The sequence below is a fragment of the Melampsora larici-populina genome (genome assembly GCF_000204055.1).
Source record: "Melampsora larici-populina 98AG31 unplaced genomic scaffold MELLAscaffold_49, whole genome shotgun sequence".
Lineage (NCBI taxonomy): Eukaryota > Fungi > Basidiomycota > Pucciniomycetes > Pucciniales > Melampsoraceae > Melampsora > Melampsora laricis-populina.
Genome location: NW_006768813.1, coordinates 596,962 through 615,466, shown reverse-complemented (window position 1 = coordinate 615,466; position 18,505 = coordinate 596,962). Strand labels below are relative to the sequence as shown.

Sequence of the window (18,505 nt, the reverse complement as noted above, 5' to 3'; positions counted from 1 at the left end):
ACTTCTTTAGCTTCGCGCTGCTCTTGAGGTTGAATTGGACATTCTCTTGTCATTTGCTTCATCTGACTTTCTAGATCAGGGTTGTCTACTCTCACCTCCCAACACCCACCCTTGTAGTTTGTTATTTAAACTGTCGTGTTTGTTGACTATTTGGTCTGAATTAAACAGAATAGAAATTCATAGCTCAAACAACTTTTCAGACTACGGTACACTCGTTAGGCATGAGTGGTGGCCAACTCTCATCCATCCTCATCGTACATTGCGCTGCGAGTGGGTGAAAAACCCAGGAAGGCCAAATACCTCCCATAATTTCTCAGATACCGTCGCGAACCCACGACTAGCTCGTTCACCATAACTAGACTGATGACCACGAACCAAGCCGACAACTGCACCTTGCTCGTCAATTACTGGTCCACCTGACGAGCCAGCAACGGGAATCGCCTCGAAACTGAAAGTGGCCAAATCATCATAGGTTCCGGGCTAAGGTCATCAAGCCGAATGAAATCACCCCTCCTTTTAAGCCAAGCAACGTATCGTGTGGTTAAAGATAGGTTGACTCACCTGTGCAGCAATTCCCATGACATCTTTGTACTCGATGACCTGTGTTGGCGCCCAACGAGGTCTACCAAGCCGAGAGTCTCGAAAGGCCTGGTACATCCAGACTGATGCTTGCTCAGGGCATGGATAGGGACTGATGGGTAAGGTACGAAGTTTTGTAATCGGCCCATCCTTGGGTTGACGTAGTCGTAAGATCAAAATATCAGAGTCAATCAGAGCACTAATCACTTCGTCAATCATATAGATCTCTCCTGAACTAGACATCACCAGACCAGCAGAAATCACGTGATTCGTGCCTTCACTTTTCTCAATAGCAATAGCACCAAGTCGATCAGATATCTGCCAAAGTGTATGAGCGCAAGTCACAATCAAGACCTCGGCTGAGTTCTCAGGTTGAATCGCGAATCCAGAGCAAGTGATGGTTTGGTTGAGATCTGGTGCCATTCTCTGGTTGACTGTTGTCCTCAGACGAGATGGGCTGTCGGAGATGATGTAGGTAATTGAGACAATCCCATCACCATCTGGTTCGTCAAGGTTTTGATCAACTATTCGCGGTGATTCATTTCGTGCAACTTGCTCGATCGCCTTACGCAATCCATCTTCTCGGTCCCAAATCGGACTAACTGCGCTTCGCATGATATCCACCCTTCTCTCGGAAATTGGGTATGGCTCATACTTTAATGAATATGGATCTAATTGCTTTCGATCATTCCCACGAGCTTGCTCAACCAACTTCTTGATCGGCGTGATGACTGATGGTGAAGGCGAATGTTTGATATGTTGATCCAACCAAGTGAGATGAAAGTCTTGGAGTAAAGTGCTTGGGCGAACATTAGAAGGTAGGGGCGGAATCTCTGCTGATTGGTTTGCAAATTGCCGAGTGTGTGACGATCCCAATAACGAAACCTCGCGAAAGCTGAAGCTGGCTGAGTTGTGATATGATGAACGGAAACGTGGGACAGCCATTTTTAGATTGGTTGAAGCTCGGTACGTCATCAAGGAGTGATGGACTATGAAATAATTGGGCATGATGGAAGGATTGATGCAAGCAAAGGTTCAACCAACAGAATCACAATAAGCATCACAATGAGGGTGATTACAAAAGTTCGGGTCACCGTCCAGTCCTCGGACCTTTGTAATCATCTCCTGTCATTTGCTCAGTCTTGGTCATATTTCACTGACCGTCATATCATCTTTACAATCTTGGAATGATTGAAACCGCATGAAGTCACTCACAACAACACTGATTCAAAGCATTGGAAGTATTGCATCTCACGTGGACACTTTTCAATGTTGGATCATTTGATGTTTGGATGAAAACAAACCAGTAATAGCATTATATGTTTGAAAATGAGGATGAGGAAGAGGAAGAGCTTTTGAAGTTGATGTAATCTCACATTCTTCACTCGTCACATAATCACAAGATACAAGCAAACTTTTCATCATGGTTTTCTAATCTCTTCACTTTCTTTTGACCTCATGAAGAGCACAAAGATAATCTTTGTCATATCATGATCAGGCTCCTTCAATTTTAACCCAGCACTCTTATCCAAAAGTTAAAAATATAGCAACACAGTGTAGACATCTGATTTTTGGTGTCTCAAGCAAGTCATCAAGGGATTTCCAATGGACCATTGGCTGGAAATTGAATGTGAAGGATTGATTATATGAAGTTGTTGAAATGTGAACTTTATCAAACTTACCAAACTTAGTATGAAACATACTAAAGCAGGCAACAGTGTTTTGGGCGAAACCCAAGGCAGATTGCCGAGGGTGAATGAATTGCTAATAAAAATATAAAGTGCACCCTACGGTCACGCTCACACCCGATGCCCCGATGCCTCGTGGCGCCACGGCAGGGCTCAGGGCAAGGGCCGGGGCCTCGGCCTCGGCCATGCCCTGGCCCTTCTGTGTGATTTCGTGTTCTCTGTGCTTCAATGAGGGCGAGTTGGATTCGTTCCGTCTTTGCGGCAAATATCATGAAGGATGGTGGCATTATAACGTGTATAAATTGTTGAATTGTGCCATGTTTTTAAGGCCATGCGTGGCATAGGCCATGGCCCTGGCCACGCCCTGGGCCACGAAAAAGTCACCGGGTGTGAGCGTGACCCTACGGGGTGGCTAGCGGACATAACTAAGACAATTTTTTAGAAAAAAATACTAAAAATAATGACAGAAAAAATATAAGATGAATCTTGCTACATAATCTTTTTTTATCTTTGTCTTTGTACTCATCAACTTCTACAAAAAACCGTAACCATAAAAATACGTAATATCAAAAAACAAAAAATAAAGCCTCGAAAAACCTTTCTCACTTGATAATAATATAACAAAATAAAAAATGGGAAATAAGGGAGGGTGGGCGCAAAAAAAAACTACCACGATAGAGAAACTTTGATAGAGAAAAAGAATCAAAGGAATCGGTTGTAAACACTATGGGAATGAAATAATGAAATTCGGTGAAAGCGGTAAAGAGCCAATGATGTCATGGCTGTGGTGCTATAATAAGAAAACGTGATCCGACCCGTTAGTATGATTACAACCATTATGTACCGCCCGAATTCATTCACATTCCCATTCGTTAATAACCCGTTACCAACAACTAAGACAAAAAAAGCTGCAGAGGAGATGTAGAACTTCAATTTTATCATTTCCAAAATAAGTGCGTCCAGACACTAATATCTGCTCTTTCCTATCCTATGCCAACAGTGATATGTTTATTATAGATACCAAAAATCTGAGACATGCTTTTAGGTGCCAAATTACAGTCAACCCCCTCTAATTACATACAGCTTGGCGGGTGGTTTTTTCATGCACTTAAAGGAACATGCACTTATAGACCTCATTTTGGCTGGAGAACCCCTTTTTGGCAGCAAAAAATCCTATGTACATAGAAAATTATGCACTTACAGGGATATCAACTCAGAGGGAGTTGACCGTACAGAGCCAAGCTCTTGGGTTCTTCCAAACAAAACCTAGTCAACCTTGATGATATATACTTGTGCTATATGATGTGCTCTGTTCAACCTTAACTTTTGGTATTCACCAGATAATTTCTGCAAGCCCAGAAATTACCCAATGATCATACCAAGAGGGTCATCAGAACATTCACCCAAAAATGGCCCACTCAACTTATCCAGTACATGCAATCAAAAACACTTGTACCAACTTTGATCCAACACCTGAAGCTCTCCACTTCAATCTGCTTTTTTCTTTCTTTGGTAACAGGGCACAATCCTGCTAAATCCAACATCCTCTCTTGCTCCACTTACAAGACACACCTGCACCACTTGCACCCCACCACATATGATCTTTGGTTATCAGGGTGGGGCGGATTGTCCTATAATTTGATTTCATGGGAGCACAGGAATAAGTATATGTATAATGAGCAGGGAGAAGCCAAACAATATATGGAAGGTAAAACAAATATCCAGGAATAAATCAGTGGAAACAATCACATTGGAACTCAATCATTAATGTGCAGTAGAACAACCACTATCCAAAGAGGCATGTTATGGTATTTGTCTCTTGACAGCTTTCAGTATCTTTCAGATTGGTTTGCTGGATACATCATGTCAAAATTTAGAGCACAGCAATACTTGCAATTGCCCCGCTAAAAATTCACTTCACTATATGAGATCAGAGAAGCTGGTAGTGCAGGCAGAGCGCTTAGACCCGCTTTTCAGCTAGGACTGTAGTGCAAGAGGAGCAAGCCACTCCACTTTTGCTTTTTGTGGCGGGACACTTCAGGTATTGTTTGATCAACTACATGGTATTTGTAAGGAACCAGCTTGGTTTGACTGATTCTGATCAATCTTGAAATTGTAATGATCAGCTCATCATTAGCCAGTTTTCCACAGGGATTGCTCAGTTTTCTGAAGACAATTCTTTATCTCCCTTGCTATTTGTACCTGTAACTCTGATCCAGAAATGCTATAAACACAGCATTCACTGTCTTAAGTGTACTGAAATTCAGTGCTTCTGCTACTTCCAATCAATCTATCTGGGTCTACCAAATGGTGATGAAATATTTTGAACACTTTCAATCAGTCAAAGGATTCTGGAGAGATTAAGAACTTATTGAAGAGCGGTGATACAAAGCTAATCAAGAGACGACAGGACTGCAAGTGTCTCAGATCATTCTGTTGCTACAATTGAACACAAAGGTTGATGACCTCCTCAATGGATGTTCATTCAGGTTCTTTCAATACTAATTTCAGGTTCATTCTCTGTTACATGGAAGCATACGGCAACAGACTCCATGAATTTATGAGAATTTGTAGAGCAATCGTTGTTGCTTTGAACAGAGCCATGAGTTTGCTGAATGTTTGATTTGACATGCGGATTGAAATTCGTGTTGAAAGGGCATCTGGCAATTTGACAAACATACTATGATTGACGTTCATCGAGCGAACACTCCTCACGACTCACAAGTTCAACATTACTCATTGTCACTAGGCTCAAAGATAAAGTTTTGATCAGGGGAAAGAAATTCATTCACTACTTCGCGTTACGACAACTAAAACTATTTACTAAATGAAGACCACGCAAAAACCAAAGTGATCATCCAAAAATTTCCTCACAACCCACACCATTTCCCCCCCAAAAAAATAACGAACCAACAAAAAAGAAAATGTCAAAGAGAACGATTTGACAAACTATAGCTATTCAGTATATTCTCATGGGTGAGCGAGCTTAAGGTGGACATTAAAAGAAGCAATAACACCAATAATGAAGAAAGAAATAGGGAAAAAATCAATCGTAAAGAGAAAAAAACCTCTCAAGACCCCAACCTCCACTGTTTGCTCGATCGACTTGACGCGTACCAAAAAAAAGAGAACAAGTAGTTTCCATCATAATACCCGCCTCTAGATTATATCTTCTTTTCAACTTGAAGAAATATGGTATAAGGAGAACTTCAATGAAAAAGTGCGACTCGAGTTGATCGAACAAAGAAAACTTGGGGATAATCGACAAGTCGATTATTGATCAGTCTTTCCATCCTTGCGCTCGTACTCATCCAAGACTTGAACAGCCTCCGAGACCTTGGCATCGAGAGCAGTTGTGTTCTCCAACAAGTGAAGTAGCTCAGCATTGTCGATCTCTAAAATCATTCCGGTGATTTTCCCAGCCTTCTCTGGTTGCTTCTCGGCGATTTGTGGGTAAAGGGCTTCACCAAGCATTTCTGTAGGTTGTGAATAGAATAAAGTCAGACAGGCTTGAGGAGGTAATAGAAATTGTATGACGAACGCTTTTGTTCGGCTGGGCTCGCTTTGGCCAAGGCAGCCGGACTCAATCCTGTCTGTGGAGCTTCCGGAGCACGGTGACTGGTAGCTCGACCCGATAAGGTCGAAGGCTGATGGTAGGCTGGGTCACGCGATTGAGGTGGAGCCCCTCGCATACCTCCGGCGGGTGGCATACCATTGCGACCGATTGGAGGACCATTTGGACCGCCGGGTCCACGGAACCCAGCAGGGGCAGGCCCACCGGGTGGACCGGGCATACCTCTCATCGATCCAGCAGGAGCGGGGCCACCAGCGGGATATCCAGGGTCGCCAGCGGGGTATGCATGGTCGGCTCCAGGGAATGCGGGATCACCTGCAGGATAGCCAGGGTATCCTTGAGGCGGCTGATAGTGAGGTGCGCCAGGCATACCCATGGGTGGCATTTGTCCTGGAGGAGCGTAACGAGGACGAGGTGGCATACCAGCCGGCATGCCATTGGGAGGATAGGCCATACCACGCCCAGGAGGAGGGTATGCGGCAGCCCCACCATAGTACATTTGGTTGGGTGGGGCACCATAGGGCGCACCAGGGATACCTGCAGCAGCCTAACACATCAAATGAGATGAGCAAGCGTGAAGACGTTGAGGAAGAGGTCAATAGAAAGAAACTCACAATTTGTTGACTGCGCATTTGAGCCCGCTGGGACATCTGGGCCTCGAGTTGTTGTTTTCGTACATCTTTCCTTTGAGCGAGGGAGACATACAATGGCTTCGATCCAAGCATCTTGCCGTTCATCTCGGCCACGGCTTTGGTAGCCTCGTCAGGAGCAGAAAAGCAAACGAATCCGAAACCACGAGAGACACCTTTGTCATCCTTCATGACCTTGCAAGACGTGATGGTACCGAAAGGTAAGAACTCGGCTTGAAGCTTCTCGTCGTCGTACTCGTCATCCAAGTTCTTGATGTAGAGATTGACACCTTGGTACTTGAGTGTCGTCTCGTACTTTTGCTGCTCATGAGCTCGTCGAAGCTCAGCATCACGCTCAACACGCTTTTGAGCACGGGCGACGTAGAGGATGTTGCCCTTGTAGTCTTTGTCGTGGAGGGCTTCGACGGCCTTGCTAGCGGATTCGTGATTCTCGTAGTTGACGAAACCAAATCCACGATGCTTGCCAGATTCGTCAGCCTGGACAGCAGCAGAGGTGACTGGGCCATACTTGCTGAACATCTCGTTGAGTTCCTCGGTGGTGACCTCGGTGGGCAAGTTCTTGATATAGAGATTGGTGAAGTGGGCCCTAACTTCATCGATCTTAGCTTGTCGTTCACGTCGAGGAACGTGGATCCCGACAAAGACCACCTTGTCGTTCAATTGCATACCGTTGACACCCTTGATAGCCGCTTCAGCTGACTCGGCAGTGACATAGTGAACAAAACCGTAACCTTTAGAGGCACCAGTTGAGTCCATGGCAACTTTGCATGACAGAATGTCACCAAAGGCAGCGAAAGTATCGTGCAGGGCCTTGTTGTCGATCGTTTCATCCAAGTTCTTGATGAAGATGTTGCCCTGCCCAGTCTTACGAAGAGAAGGATCGCGCTGCGACCACATAATTCGACATGCCTTGTTCTTGATGAGCGAGTAGTTGAGTTGCTCCAAGGCACGTTCGGCTGTTCAAGGATGTGTCAGTACATGCAAGTACATGATTTGAAAGAGTCAATACTACGTACCATCAGCAGCATTCAAGTAGTTGACGTAAGCGTAACCAAGCGAACGCCTAGTCACCGCATCACGACACACCCGGATACTGGAAACAGGACCGATCATGCTGAATATTTCATAGAGCATGGCTTCGGTGACAGTAGGATCCAACTCGCCAACATATAGTGAGGTATTGGGTTGACTAGCGGGGCTGGCATTGGGAGTTGCAGTGGAGACAGAAGACGGAGCAGAGGGCGTGTTCAAAGCCGGAGCTGCGGCGGATGGCGGGGTAAGAGTGTTGGCAGCGACAACAGGTGTGCCCTCCGAAACATTTGGAGCAGCAGCGACCTCAGAAGCCATGCTAGCGAGGGTGGCCTCCTTCCCGGAAGAAGAGATCTCACTTTGAGCGATGGAAGCGGCGACGGTGGAAGTCATGACGATAGCTATGGGATTCTTCTTGTTGAATGAAGATCGATGTGATGGGATGAAGATAACTTCGTCCGCTGATTGTCAATTAGAGAGAGACGATCGAAGACTGAGGCACGAGCTATAAAGATAAAAGATGCAAATAGTCAGGTTGAAAGTTCAAGTGTATGAGGGAGTGCGACCAAAAGACTTACGAAGTATGAGTTAAGTCAAGTCTAACGGAACAGTGACGAGACGCTTAAACGAAGTTTATCGAAAGGTGAATGATTTACTTTCGCCTGACCGGTTTTATATTTTGATCTTTTTTTGCGTTTGTTTAGCGATATGAAGATCTGTTTTCTGATAACGATATTGATAGAATAGATGTGAAGATAAGTTAGTTGAGGAGAGATGAGATGAGATAAGTGGGGGGATAAGGAAGTGAGATCGAGGAGTGATGAAAAGTGAAAACGAAAAGTGAAGACTGAAAAAGGAAAGTGAGAGATGAAAGTGGAAATGAACGAACGTATGATTTGTTTGTTTTAATAATTTTTTTGGTTCTTGTTGTTATTGATGAAGATGATAAGAGACAAGTGATTTTAATAATTTTTTTTGTCTTTTTTTTAGAAATAATAATTTGATCGTGAGGCTGTGATGGAGATGGAGGACGAAGGAAAGAAAAGAGGAAAAGGGAAAAAAGTCAAGAGAGAGATTTGATTGGGTTTTATACTTATTAGGTCAAAGGTCAAAAACCTTTACCTCGGTGACGGTTTTGGCAAAAATTAAATCAATCAATCGGAACCAGCACTCAGCCCTGAAGAAATATAAATTACAATTTAATTTAATTTCAATTTGACTCAGTCAAAACACGTTCATGGCCAGGTCAGGACTTGTGAGAAATTAATAATACATTTTAAACGCAGCCCTGAAATATTTACTTTCTAAACGGCAGCAGCATTCAGGACAAACTTAACTCTCAGGAACAGCACTGCCCTCAAATCACGAAGTCTGCAAGGGCCAGTGCAAAGTCAAGTTTCATTCCCATAACATGCAAAGCCCGGGTTCCCATCCATAGAGAGCAGTTCCCTAACTTCACCCGTCAAGCGCAGCGACCTTTCGGATCTCAACGGAACTATCATGCAGTTCCCGTTAACGAATCATCGTGAGCAATACATGGTCATTTATAGTTCCAAACGCGACAAGAACAGGACAAAGAAACTAGCCTGTGTTGTTATTATTAATGTGAAGAACGGTTAGAGCCATTGGTATAGGAGCATTCTAACTGTTGAGCATTGCCAGTGATATGTATCAAAACATGAGGAATTAGCTCATCAACCAGTGGTGCTACCACAGAACGTGGTTGAGCAAGTTCGTAGGAAACATATCAAAGTCGCGACTGTCTTCAAGGGAAACAATCTCAGATGTAGAAAAGGAAGCACAAGTATCATCTGATGTGTCAGTCATCACGAAGCTAACATTCAAAGTATGAAGAGTAGAGCCTTTTGAAGGGGGTGTTATTATGTGAAAACTCATTTTCTATAAAATAAAATGAGCCTACAGAGCATAACTTCCGGATAAAAGCCTGTGAATTGTTCAAATTTCTTGTGTTGTATTACTATAGCCTTACTATCTTGACATGACTTGAGGTTATAAACAACATCTTTCCAAAAGATCTTATTTCCATGACCAGTATCGAGTGTGACAACACATAGAGTCAGCTGATCAATACCTCAGAGATAAGATTTGGTGAATAATTGGTTAAACAGTAAGTAGCCAACAAATGTCTACCAATCACACAAGGCAAGAAACACATGCCTAAGCTCTTGTGTATACCCCTGTCCTCAAGGTCAAGGGCTGAAGATTCCAGTCAATCTCTCGTTTTATCACATGAGTTGATAAATTTGCTACGCTACTAAAGTACCATGGGTAATTCAACCGGACACTCAAGCAAAGGGATCAGTTATCATGCTCGTGTCTTTCTTAGATACTCAAAAGGTCAATAATCCAGGAATGAAGTCTCAAAACCCAAAACATAGTCCTAAGAATTTCCTTCCCTCTCAATAACACTTGCCATCACGATAAACATCTTACCCAATTACTCACGAGTATTGTAAAGTGTTGGCACAACTCAACCTGATCAACTCACTTTGAACCTCATGCAAACAAATCCTTTCAAAAAAATTGAACACAAAGATAACAAATTTCATGTGTTGTTTACAGACTGCAATGTTTCAAGTACGTTTTGTTCCCATTCTTCATCCCAGTTTGACCAAGCTCTCTTATTGACTCCATAAGTGTTGGAATTAATCCCATCTCTGAGTTTGTTCAATTGACAATCTTCTAACTGATTATCTGGAAACCCAGACAACAAACTCTATAAAGAATAGGATCAGTGCAAGTCCAAATCATATTTCGCAAGGGAAGTACTTACCTCGAGCTGAGAAGCTAGTTCTGCTTCTGTATCGAATACCAAACCGTTCTTGTTGTGCTTCACCAATTCCGATATACTGTAAATATTCATCAACGAACAAACTAAAATGAGATCAAGGAGTGGAAGAGATGATAACAATTCAAATAATCATACCACGCAAAATTCCGAGCACAGACCGGTAATCCACAACCAAACATATCTACTACTTTCATAGGCAGATCTAATCCTGAACTACTCTGATGTAAACTAATACCTAGATCACAAGATCCTAACAACCTTTTATAATCATCTACATCATCTAACCAAACCAATTCACACTTCACCGCCTGTGATCCCCATTTCTCATCTTTATCTCGTTTTGCAATTTCTTGACGATAAAACTCTTTCAATGGGCCTTTGCCGGTGATCAGACAAAGTAGGCTTGGTAGGTTTGGGTTGTCTTTCTTGGATTTCGTGTAGATGGATAAAGCGTTGATGAGGATACTGAAATCTTCATCATGGGTCCAGGATGTGGATGACACGATTAGCGCTGGTCGATTGGGCTTGAGATGAGCTGAGGTATCTGTTGGTTTCATAGACACGAGTGTTTCATGTGATGAGATGTGATGGGAGGGATAGAATGTGGAGAGTACGGCCGGGTCTTTACTCAGCGGAAGGCGCTCCCATAACTATTTCGCCATCATCGGAGAATGCAGTGGTGCAATTGAGAGATCAGCTCTTGGGAAATCATCAAGAGGATCAAATCGGATTGGAAAACCTTTGCAAACGTAGCGCAGAGCTTTGAGTCGAACAAATTCACTCAACTTGATGGATTTCATCAACGGTTAGTCGGCAAAAATCAAGTGGAGGTCGATCGTAAAAGACATGAGTCTTTCCTCTTTTACAAAATCAACAAAAATTTCAGAATGTCAGATCACATCATTAAAAAACCAAACAAATTCAAAAAGAGACAAACTTACTGAAGCTGCCAAGTTTTGGAAAGATATACACGTTCAGCTTCAGTGACAAAGAGATGCAAATGTGCTATTCTACCAAACGTTTTTTCAATCCTAAATTAAAAAGTACATCAGAAAAATACACTTTATTTAGCCAAATCAATTTGAAGAAGCTACAGACAAACAATTCGGCAACTCGGACCATAGGATGACGATCGGATCCGACTTTAAGTGCGAGGATGGAGTAAGCAGTATTATGCCAATCTATGATCAACTTGAACCCAAGTACAAGTCGCGCAAGTTGAACCATTGGTAATGTAGGAATAGCTGGTGGATTCTATGAATACAAACCCATTGCTTAGTTTGATGTTTACTGGAAAAAGATGGATCAAATCGATCAGACTCAACTTGTACCATCACATAACTAGAGTCTTGAGCATGAAGCAAAAGTGAATATAATAAGTTTAAGCTCAAGTAAATTGCTTTCAAAGGACCACCAATCAACACGAAAAGTCGTCTTGGAAGATCATCCGAAATGAATCGTGGTGGTTCAGATAAAGGCAAGATTCGAATCTTGAGATGTTCTGTCAGTTTTTTCGGAAGAGTAGTACCTGTGTGAATCAACCAAATTCATAAGTCAATAAATTATCTCTTCAAATCATTCAAGTATTTAAAAGTTATTTTCATTATTATCTCACCGGGATATGCCAAGATGTTGACCGACCAATCGTGATCGGCAAATGAAACAGCATGTCTCATCATTCTTGGACTTCTACCCAAATCACCCAAAACAACAATCGTGACGGTCTTGGCATTTGGATTCTTCGATCGTCTGAGAAAGAAGTACGTGATGGTCACTAATCCGATGCCTAGGAAGGCAATGTAGTTGAAGAGTTCGTTCATAAATCAATGATTCGCATAAAACTTGGCAGAATTGTTGATGGCTTGATTACCGAAGAGCTCTCAACCCCGCGGATATCTTCAGATCTGCACGGTACAAGCCCGGTGTACAAGCTGTCGAGTCTTCGGTTGAGTCCCAATGGCATCAGCACATCACCATCATCCTCATCGATGACCACTGCCTGTTTGTCCACTTTAGAGTCCAGCACTGGCAGTGATTGATATTTCTCATACAATATCATCAATTCATCCACGATGTTCAGACCTGTAACTTCTTCATTCCGATCTCTAACCTTGTCCCGTCTCTCATCCATTCCAAACTTACCTTTCAACCCAACCAAAAGATCAACACAAACAACCTCAAAAGTTCAAAAAACCAAGCAACCCTTCAAAGTTTATAAAACCCGATTAGATATTGATGAACTACTTGATCGACCAGAAAACTCAAGTTTAATTAGATCTGAATGGAAAGTGATACCAATTGAAGTTAATGGAAACCAAAGTTATGCTTTGAAAAAAACATTTGATAACCAATTCAAAACTTGGGGAAAAGCTATTGAATGGATAAATGATAAACTACGACCTATGGCTGATGAGTGTGATGTGAGTTTTTTTTTCAGAAACTTGTTCGGTTGACCGCTTGGAATTTATTAGGGCTGATTAGGAAGTATCTTTTGTTGATAGCATCATCCTGATATCAACTTGAATAATTATAATCAATTACATCTTACCCTGTTTACCCACTCGGTAGGTGGACTGACTCCTCGCGATATTCGCTTGGCTTTGAAAATCGACCAATTAAACCCCAGTGATCCAACATCATAATTATTATAAGACTTAACTCTTGCACCCAAGTCAGTCTCTGGGTCTTCTTTTCTTTGCACAAGATTGGATTGGTGACACAGAATTTTGGCTTTGCTGAATACTTCACATCATATAAATTAAGCACAAGCTCTGCTTGGCTTTTAAACAGATTCATGACCAGCGTCAGGACAAGCCTTCCTCTGGAGTAGGAGAACATGACAAAGAAATTTTAGATTGTTTGATTGTATCCAAGAGCTGTTGTTACAACTGAGTACGACTCTGTTATGTTATAATCATCGTCAAATAGAAATGCATTTCCATATCCTAGAAATAGCAACAAAAAGGTAAGATGATGACCATTTAGTGCACATACATATCCAACCACAGAGTGATCTCTTCTTTACCAGATGATGATCAAAAGTGATAGAGGACCTACCTTTAAATGTGGAAGGGATCCATGAATCCTTGTATCCAACACCACAAATAGTAATACCCAAACACCGGTCAACGGATAAACAAGTTTCAACAACTGATTGATAGTCTTGCACTTCTTGTTCCATATCACTCTTTGTTGCTGGCATCCTCATTCGGATATCTAATTCAGTAATGGGAACGTCTAGGCCTTGATTTGATGATGATTATGTGAGTGTGAGGAGACACTTCAGTAAGGATCCGGGTTGTGGAAAAAAGGTATCTTATCACTCACCTAGATCACTGAACCTTTGAAGATTCTGCTTGAAATCTATCAAAAGAAAAATCACGATTGGTCTCAGAGCTAGTTCAGATTAGAAGCTGAAATGGAAATGCCTGGTGATGAAGTCGATGAGGCCATCATTGTGGTCATCATGTAAAAGTGTATATTGACTTGACTGAAGGGTTTAAGAAAGAAGAAACGTATCACAAATCCAATCACTAACCATTGGGAACTTTTCCAACTGTAGAATGAGATTGAAATCCAACACCATCAAGTAACCCCTTTACTTTCAACTTCTTTGCCAAGCTGAGCGGAACATCTTCACAGCAAGAAGACTCAATCAAGTTAGATCCAGTGAATATTCTTTATGTCAATTCATACCAAAAAGACTTATTCAAACTCCATATGATGAACCATGTCTGATGATTCAAAATCCAAAAATCCAAGTAAAAAAAAGTTCAATTCCAAGAAACTAATTTGATTTTAAACCCAACCAAGTTCACAAAAAAAGACACACAGAAACATATATACCTACAATTAAGTAAACCAAAAACCATCCTTTTTCTGTTTTTGGAACATATCAAATTAAGTTATATAAAGCAATGAAAATATATCATCAAAAGAAAAAGAAAGAAAGAAAAGCTTGCTAATTGATGATGATGATGATGATGATAAAAGAAAGTAATATGAATCATCCTTAAAGAATTGTAAGAAATCAAGATGTTTAATAATGACAACAAGGATCTTGATGATTTTTTTCAATTTTTTTTTCATATATATATGATATTCCCTAAATACATTTCATTCTTCCAAAGAAAACATTAATCAATAAACAAAAAATCTTTTTCAATCCAACTTCCGGTCTCCCAAAAAGCCCAACTTGAATATCAATTTCAACTTGAATTTCAATTTTCAACTGCGATCCAATCCACCCAAACTTTTCTGAAACTCAATCAATCTAGCCCGATTAACTTCCGTCAAATAAAACTTCCCACCATTATCAGTCCAAGAAACCGAAGTAGATCCATAGGAAAACTCTTTAGGTTGATTTAAGATCGACAAAGGTGAATTCATATTCCGTTCACTAATCTTAAAATCTTTAGACACAAACGGTTTTAATGAAATAATCTGAGTGAAATCTTTTAATTCTAAAAATAATAATGTTAAACTATCATTCAATGTAGGTGTAAAGACTTGATTGTTCACTAACACCACATCTGCCCTAAATATATTTGATTACAAAAGAATTTTTCATGGTATAGATCAGTTTTCGAAGAAAAGAAAGGAATGTGTGATCAGTAGGAATCCAGACGTACTGTTTTAACCATTCTCCAACCCTTGGATCTTTAGTAAAATCAGCTTCAATCAATAAAGGTTGACCCAAAGAAACTCCCCAAAAGGATTGACAACGACCGATGACTTCTTTCATCTGTTCATCTGCCAATCGACAACAACTCGACATATTCTCAAACCCAACCCCAACACACCCAGCCTCCAAGACGACTTGCATCACGATATTTCCAACACCTGATCCCAGATCGATAAACACTTGACCAGGTTTGAGTCCTACTAGATGAACTAGATCAGAAACGAGTCTAGGTTTAAGTTCTCCATATACATTACTACTCCAAGTTTCGTATTCTTTGACAGTTTCGATCTTTGGTCCGATTCTTCTTTCATACGATTGTCCTAAGATCATTTCCCAGATATTCATCTTTAATCCTTTCATTTCTTTAATTTGGTTTTGAATTGATTTTTGAGCAATCAAATGTCGAATCACTTTATTATACCAATTCACTAATTTTAAAAAATCTGGTCCGTTCTGTCGACGAATCGATTTCGAAAGAGATTTAATCAATGGTAACTGACTTAAATCGGGTTCATCAGATCTTAGTTCTAAATCATGTTTTGGTATAATAGGTTCTTGAGCACCTGTTTGAACTGATGAACTTCTACTCGGTTTAGTTGAAGATGATCGATTTAAGAATCGGAAATCGTGCTTCGGATACGTTACATTGGATGAAGGAGCAAAGATCGGATGATGTTCAGAAAAGTATCCAATAGATTGTTCAGGTGTAAGATACTGAGCCAAAGTAATCGTGATCACCTATTCACAGAACATCATCAAAGAAACCCATCCATCAATCAACAGAACTCATCTTTCTCAGATCAGAATAGAACAAAACGTCTTAAAGATTCAAATTAAAAAAGCACTAACATTCAAAATATCATCAATCGGTCTATACTCATCTTCTTGATCTTTAGGCACCAACAATGGAAAGACTTCCTGACCACCCGCCGGATAAACCAAAGAAACCTTAGGATCTTCTGATTCTTTAAATGGCCAATCACCTTGTCCAGCTCTAAACCAATGTTTAAACTTGGCTCTGTTCTGTTTGATTAATTGATCGGCAGTCAGGATCGAAATGTTGGGATGATGATGGGATAGTAATGGATGAGTTGAGGAGAATCCAGTTTGAGTCCGTGTCACATCGCGTGGTATAAATCGATGATATCGATCTAATAATTGGTTTTCTTGTTTGGTTCTTTCTTCTGAATCTGAATCTGAATCTGAATCTGAAGTTTGGATATCGAAATGAGTGATTGAAATAGATTCTGATTTATCATCACTTAGTAAAGTACTAGTACTAGCACTTGGTTGACCCGGTGTTTCTAAACATTCTTGAAGTCGATTTGGTTTTAATGATGATTGAGTTCCTGACCATTTTGCTTTTTTTATAGGTCTTACTTTTGGAATAGGTTGATCGATGGTTCTTTTTTTGGTTTGTTTTTTTAATTGAGGTTTTGGTTTGGATGGTGGGTTGGTTTGACTGATTGAAGGTTTTGTTGAGATTGTAGTTGGTTTTTTAATTTGAATTGAAGGTATAGTTTTGACTTTGATATTATTATTGTTGTTGTTAGTGGTTGTTGTTGTTGTTGATTGTTTTAATCTTGGATCTGAGAAGAAGTCCATCTTGAAAGAAGTGAATGTAGTAAAACCAGTCAACAGTCAACCACTTAAACAGTTTGTAATCCTTTCATTTGATATCTTAGCTTATGTATACTTAACTCACTCTCTCACATGGAACTTCACTGTTTCATCCATCAGGTTTCAAGTTCAATCAAATATTCATCAACTCTCTCTTCACCTCACACTACACAGACTACAACAAGACTTCTGAGGGTAGATGTTCATCCTTTAGTGGTAATATGATTCAACACATAACATCCCATCTCAAACTTGACCCTGCATATATAACTTCTACCTATAGAAACATACTCCGCATGAAATTGACCCAAGATTACATATATTACAAAAATCACTCGTGAAGGGTACAATGCTAGTTATCTTAAAAACAAAAAGGTTACAACTTTGACCAATCAAGTCAAATTGTAACACAGGAGCCGACACGTACGCATGAAAGAGAATGAAAGAGACTTTAAAGATTGAAGGATATTACAACGATTTGATGAACACCTTGGATGGTACTACTCCTTGATTTGAGGATTTGGAAGATGTCTTCATCAACTTTTCAACCTCATCAATTCCATCACTTTATGGTTGTTCGAGAGGACGGTCCTCTTTCCCCTTGAGTTCGGTCCACGAGACTTGGTCATGATGACCAGAAATAGATTATCGAGTTCGAGCGAGTTGAACAAAGCATTGTCTGATCCTACAAAGGAATTGTCGAAAGTCACGAGTTTGATTCAATTGTTTAAGAAGTGATTGAGCTTCCGCTGTTGTACAAAGGGAAAAGGTTAGATTATCTTGTTGTTGGTTTTTCGACTTTGTTTAAAAGTGAAGTTGAAGACTCACGCAAAGGCGGTTCGATAGCCAGGATTTGATAATCGAATGAAGATAGATCAAGGTCAAGAGTAAATGGACGTTCGTAGTTATTCATATCAATCAACTTGAATTGAAACCTCAGCTGATCAACTAACACGAGGTAGTAAACAATAATTCAGCAAACCGACTTTCTTTTATTATACGAATCATTACCAAATCAAACAAACTAGACTGACCTGAAATCACACTGATCTTCAAGCCAGTGATCTCTTCCAAAAACTTAGACTCTTCCTTAGCCATCTCAATCACCTCAGCTACCTGTTTCTTCTTAATCTCCTTTTGATCTTCAAGCATTTGTTTTCTCCTTTGAAGTTCATGTGCCATTTCTTTCAATTCGGTCGATTTCAATTCCATCGTTCTACGATCTTCTACTAATCCTCTCACTCTCTTCTTCGCTTCTGATTGTTCTTGTTTCAATCGCTCTGCCTTTTCATTTCCTTCGCTCACTAACTTTTGTAAAACCTGTAGCTTACATTTAGCTTGAGTTCGACCGTGTTCATAAGTTGACATCTCTACATGTAGTGTATGTGCTGATTCTAGTTTCAGTTGACTGTACTGATCAATCACTCTATCAAGCATCTCATGATGTTGATTCAAAAGTGTTAACAGTTCAGGATCTCGTCCTACAACTTGATGTGGTAAGTAAGTCACACTCGTATCAGTCGGGGGTCCTTCACTACGAGCCGGTGTAGTGGGTGCTGGGATTCTAGAAGGCGTTCGTGTGATCGGTGGTGTTCCATAGATCATTTGTGATTTCTTGGATGGACTTGGCCAGTATGGATTTCGTAGTGCACTTGAAGGTTGTGGTTGATATCCACTTGAAGAAGCTCGGTTTGGGTTTGAGAATCGATCGTATCGAAGTGGAGTAGCTGGTGCATTGTATTGAGAAGTGGAGGTTGACATTGTGCGTGTTGGGGTAAAGTCTTGAAATCGTTTGATGGACCAGAAAGTCGAAATGATTTGCTTCCTATATTTGAGACGCGGTACTTGATGAGAGGAATTCAACCCCGC

General features: G+C 40.8%; 7 protein-coding genes across 7 annotated transcripts; 1 reads left to right on the top strand and 6 right to left on the bottom strand.

Moving 5' to 3' along the window:
• Positions 1 to 152: 152 nt before the first annotated feature.
• On the bottom strand, positions 153 to 1,545 carry MELLADRAFT_72993 (uncharacterized protein; the record flags this gene model as incomplete). The annotated part of the gene is made up of 2 exons (XM_007415212.1): positions 153 to 480; positions 562 to 1,545. 2 exons carry the CDS (start codon positions 1,522 to 1,524, stop codon positions 250 to 252), a joined length of 1,194 nt encoding a protein of 397 aa, XP_007415274.1.
• Positions 1,546 to 5,540: 3,995 nt separating this feature from the next.
• Positions 5,541 to 7,838, bottom strand: MELLADRAFT_39080 (uncharacterized protein; the record flags this gene model as incomplete). The annotated part of the gene is made up of 4 exons (XM_007415211.1): positions 5,541 to 5,743; positions 5,809 to 6,388; positions 6,456 to 7,447; positions 7,508 to 7,838. 4 exons carry the CDS (start codon positions 7,836 to 7,838, stop codon positions 5,541 to 5,543), a joined length of 2,106 nt encoding a protein of 701 aa, XP_007415273.1.
• A 2,278-nt stretch (positions 7,839 to 10,116) lies between these two features.
• MELLADRAFT_25337 (family 33 glycosyltransferase) lies at positions 10,117 to 12,062 on the bottom strand (the record flags this gene model as incomplete). Its single annotated transcript, XM_007415210.1, has 8 exons — positions 10,117 to 10,257; positions 10,315 to 10,390; positions 10,468 to 10,982; positions 11,119 to 11,191; positions 11,274 to 11,363; positions 11,435 to 11,586; positions 11,658 to 11,860; positions 11,948 to 12,062. Coding segments are annotated over 8 exons (1,365 nt in total), but the record flags the coding sequence as incomplete, so codon positions are not given.
• A 291-nt stretch (positions 12,063 to 12,353) lies between these two features.
• On the top strand, positions 12,354 to 13,078 carry MELLADRAFT_57387 (uncharacterized protein; the record flags this gene model as incomplete). The annotated part of the gene is made up of 2 exons (XM_007415247.1): positions 12,354 to 12,752; positions 12,834 to 13,078. 2 exons carry the CDS (start codon positions 12,405 to 12,407, stop codon positions 12,972 to 12,974), a joined length of 489 nt encoding a protein of 162 aa, XP_007415309.1.
• Positions 13,079 to 13,313: 235 nt separating this feature from the next.
• On the bottom strand, positions 13,314 to 13,540 carry MELLADRAFT_92167 (family 10 glycoside hydrolase; the record flags this gene model as incomplete). The annotated part of the gene is made up of 2 exons (XM_007415209.1): positions 13,314 to 13,348; positions 13,390 to 13,540. The coding sequence occupies 2 exons, from the start codon at positions 13,538 to 13,540 to the stop codon at positions 13,314 to 13,316; spliced, it is 186 nt and encodes a 61-aa protein (XP_007415271.1).
• A 1,019-nt stretch (positions 13,541 to 14,559) lies between these two features.
• MELLADRAFT_92166 (uncharacterized protein) lies at positions 14,560 to 16,621 on the bottom strand (the record flags this gene model as incomplete). The annotated part of the gene is made up of 3 exons (XM_007415208.1): positions 14,560 to 14,869; positions 14,964 to 15,754; positions 15,866 to 16,621. 3 exons carry the CDS (start codon positions 16,619 to 16,621, stop codon positions 14,560 to 14,562), a joined length of 1,857 nt encoding a protein of 618 aa, XP_007415270.1.
• Positions 16,622 to 16,917: 296 nt separating this feature from the next.
• Positions 16,918 to 18,426, bottom strand: MELLADRAFT_72992 (uncharacterized protein; the record flags this gene model as incomplete). The annotated part of the gene is made up of 3 exons (XM_007415207.1): positions 16,918 to 17,385; positions 17,465 to 17,584; positions 17,671 to 18,426. 3 exons carry the CDS (start codon positions 18,395 to 18,397, stop codon positions 17,282 to 17,284), a joined length of 951 nt encoding a protein of 316 aa, XP_007415269.1.
• Between the last annotated feature and the right edge of the window lie 79 nt (positions 18,427 to 18,505).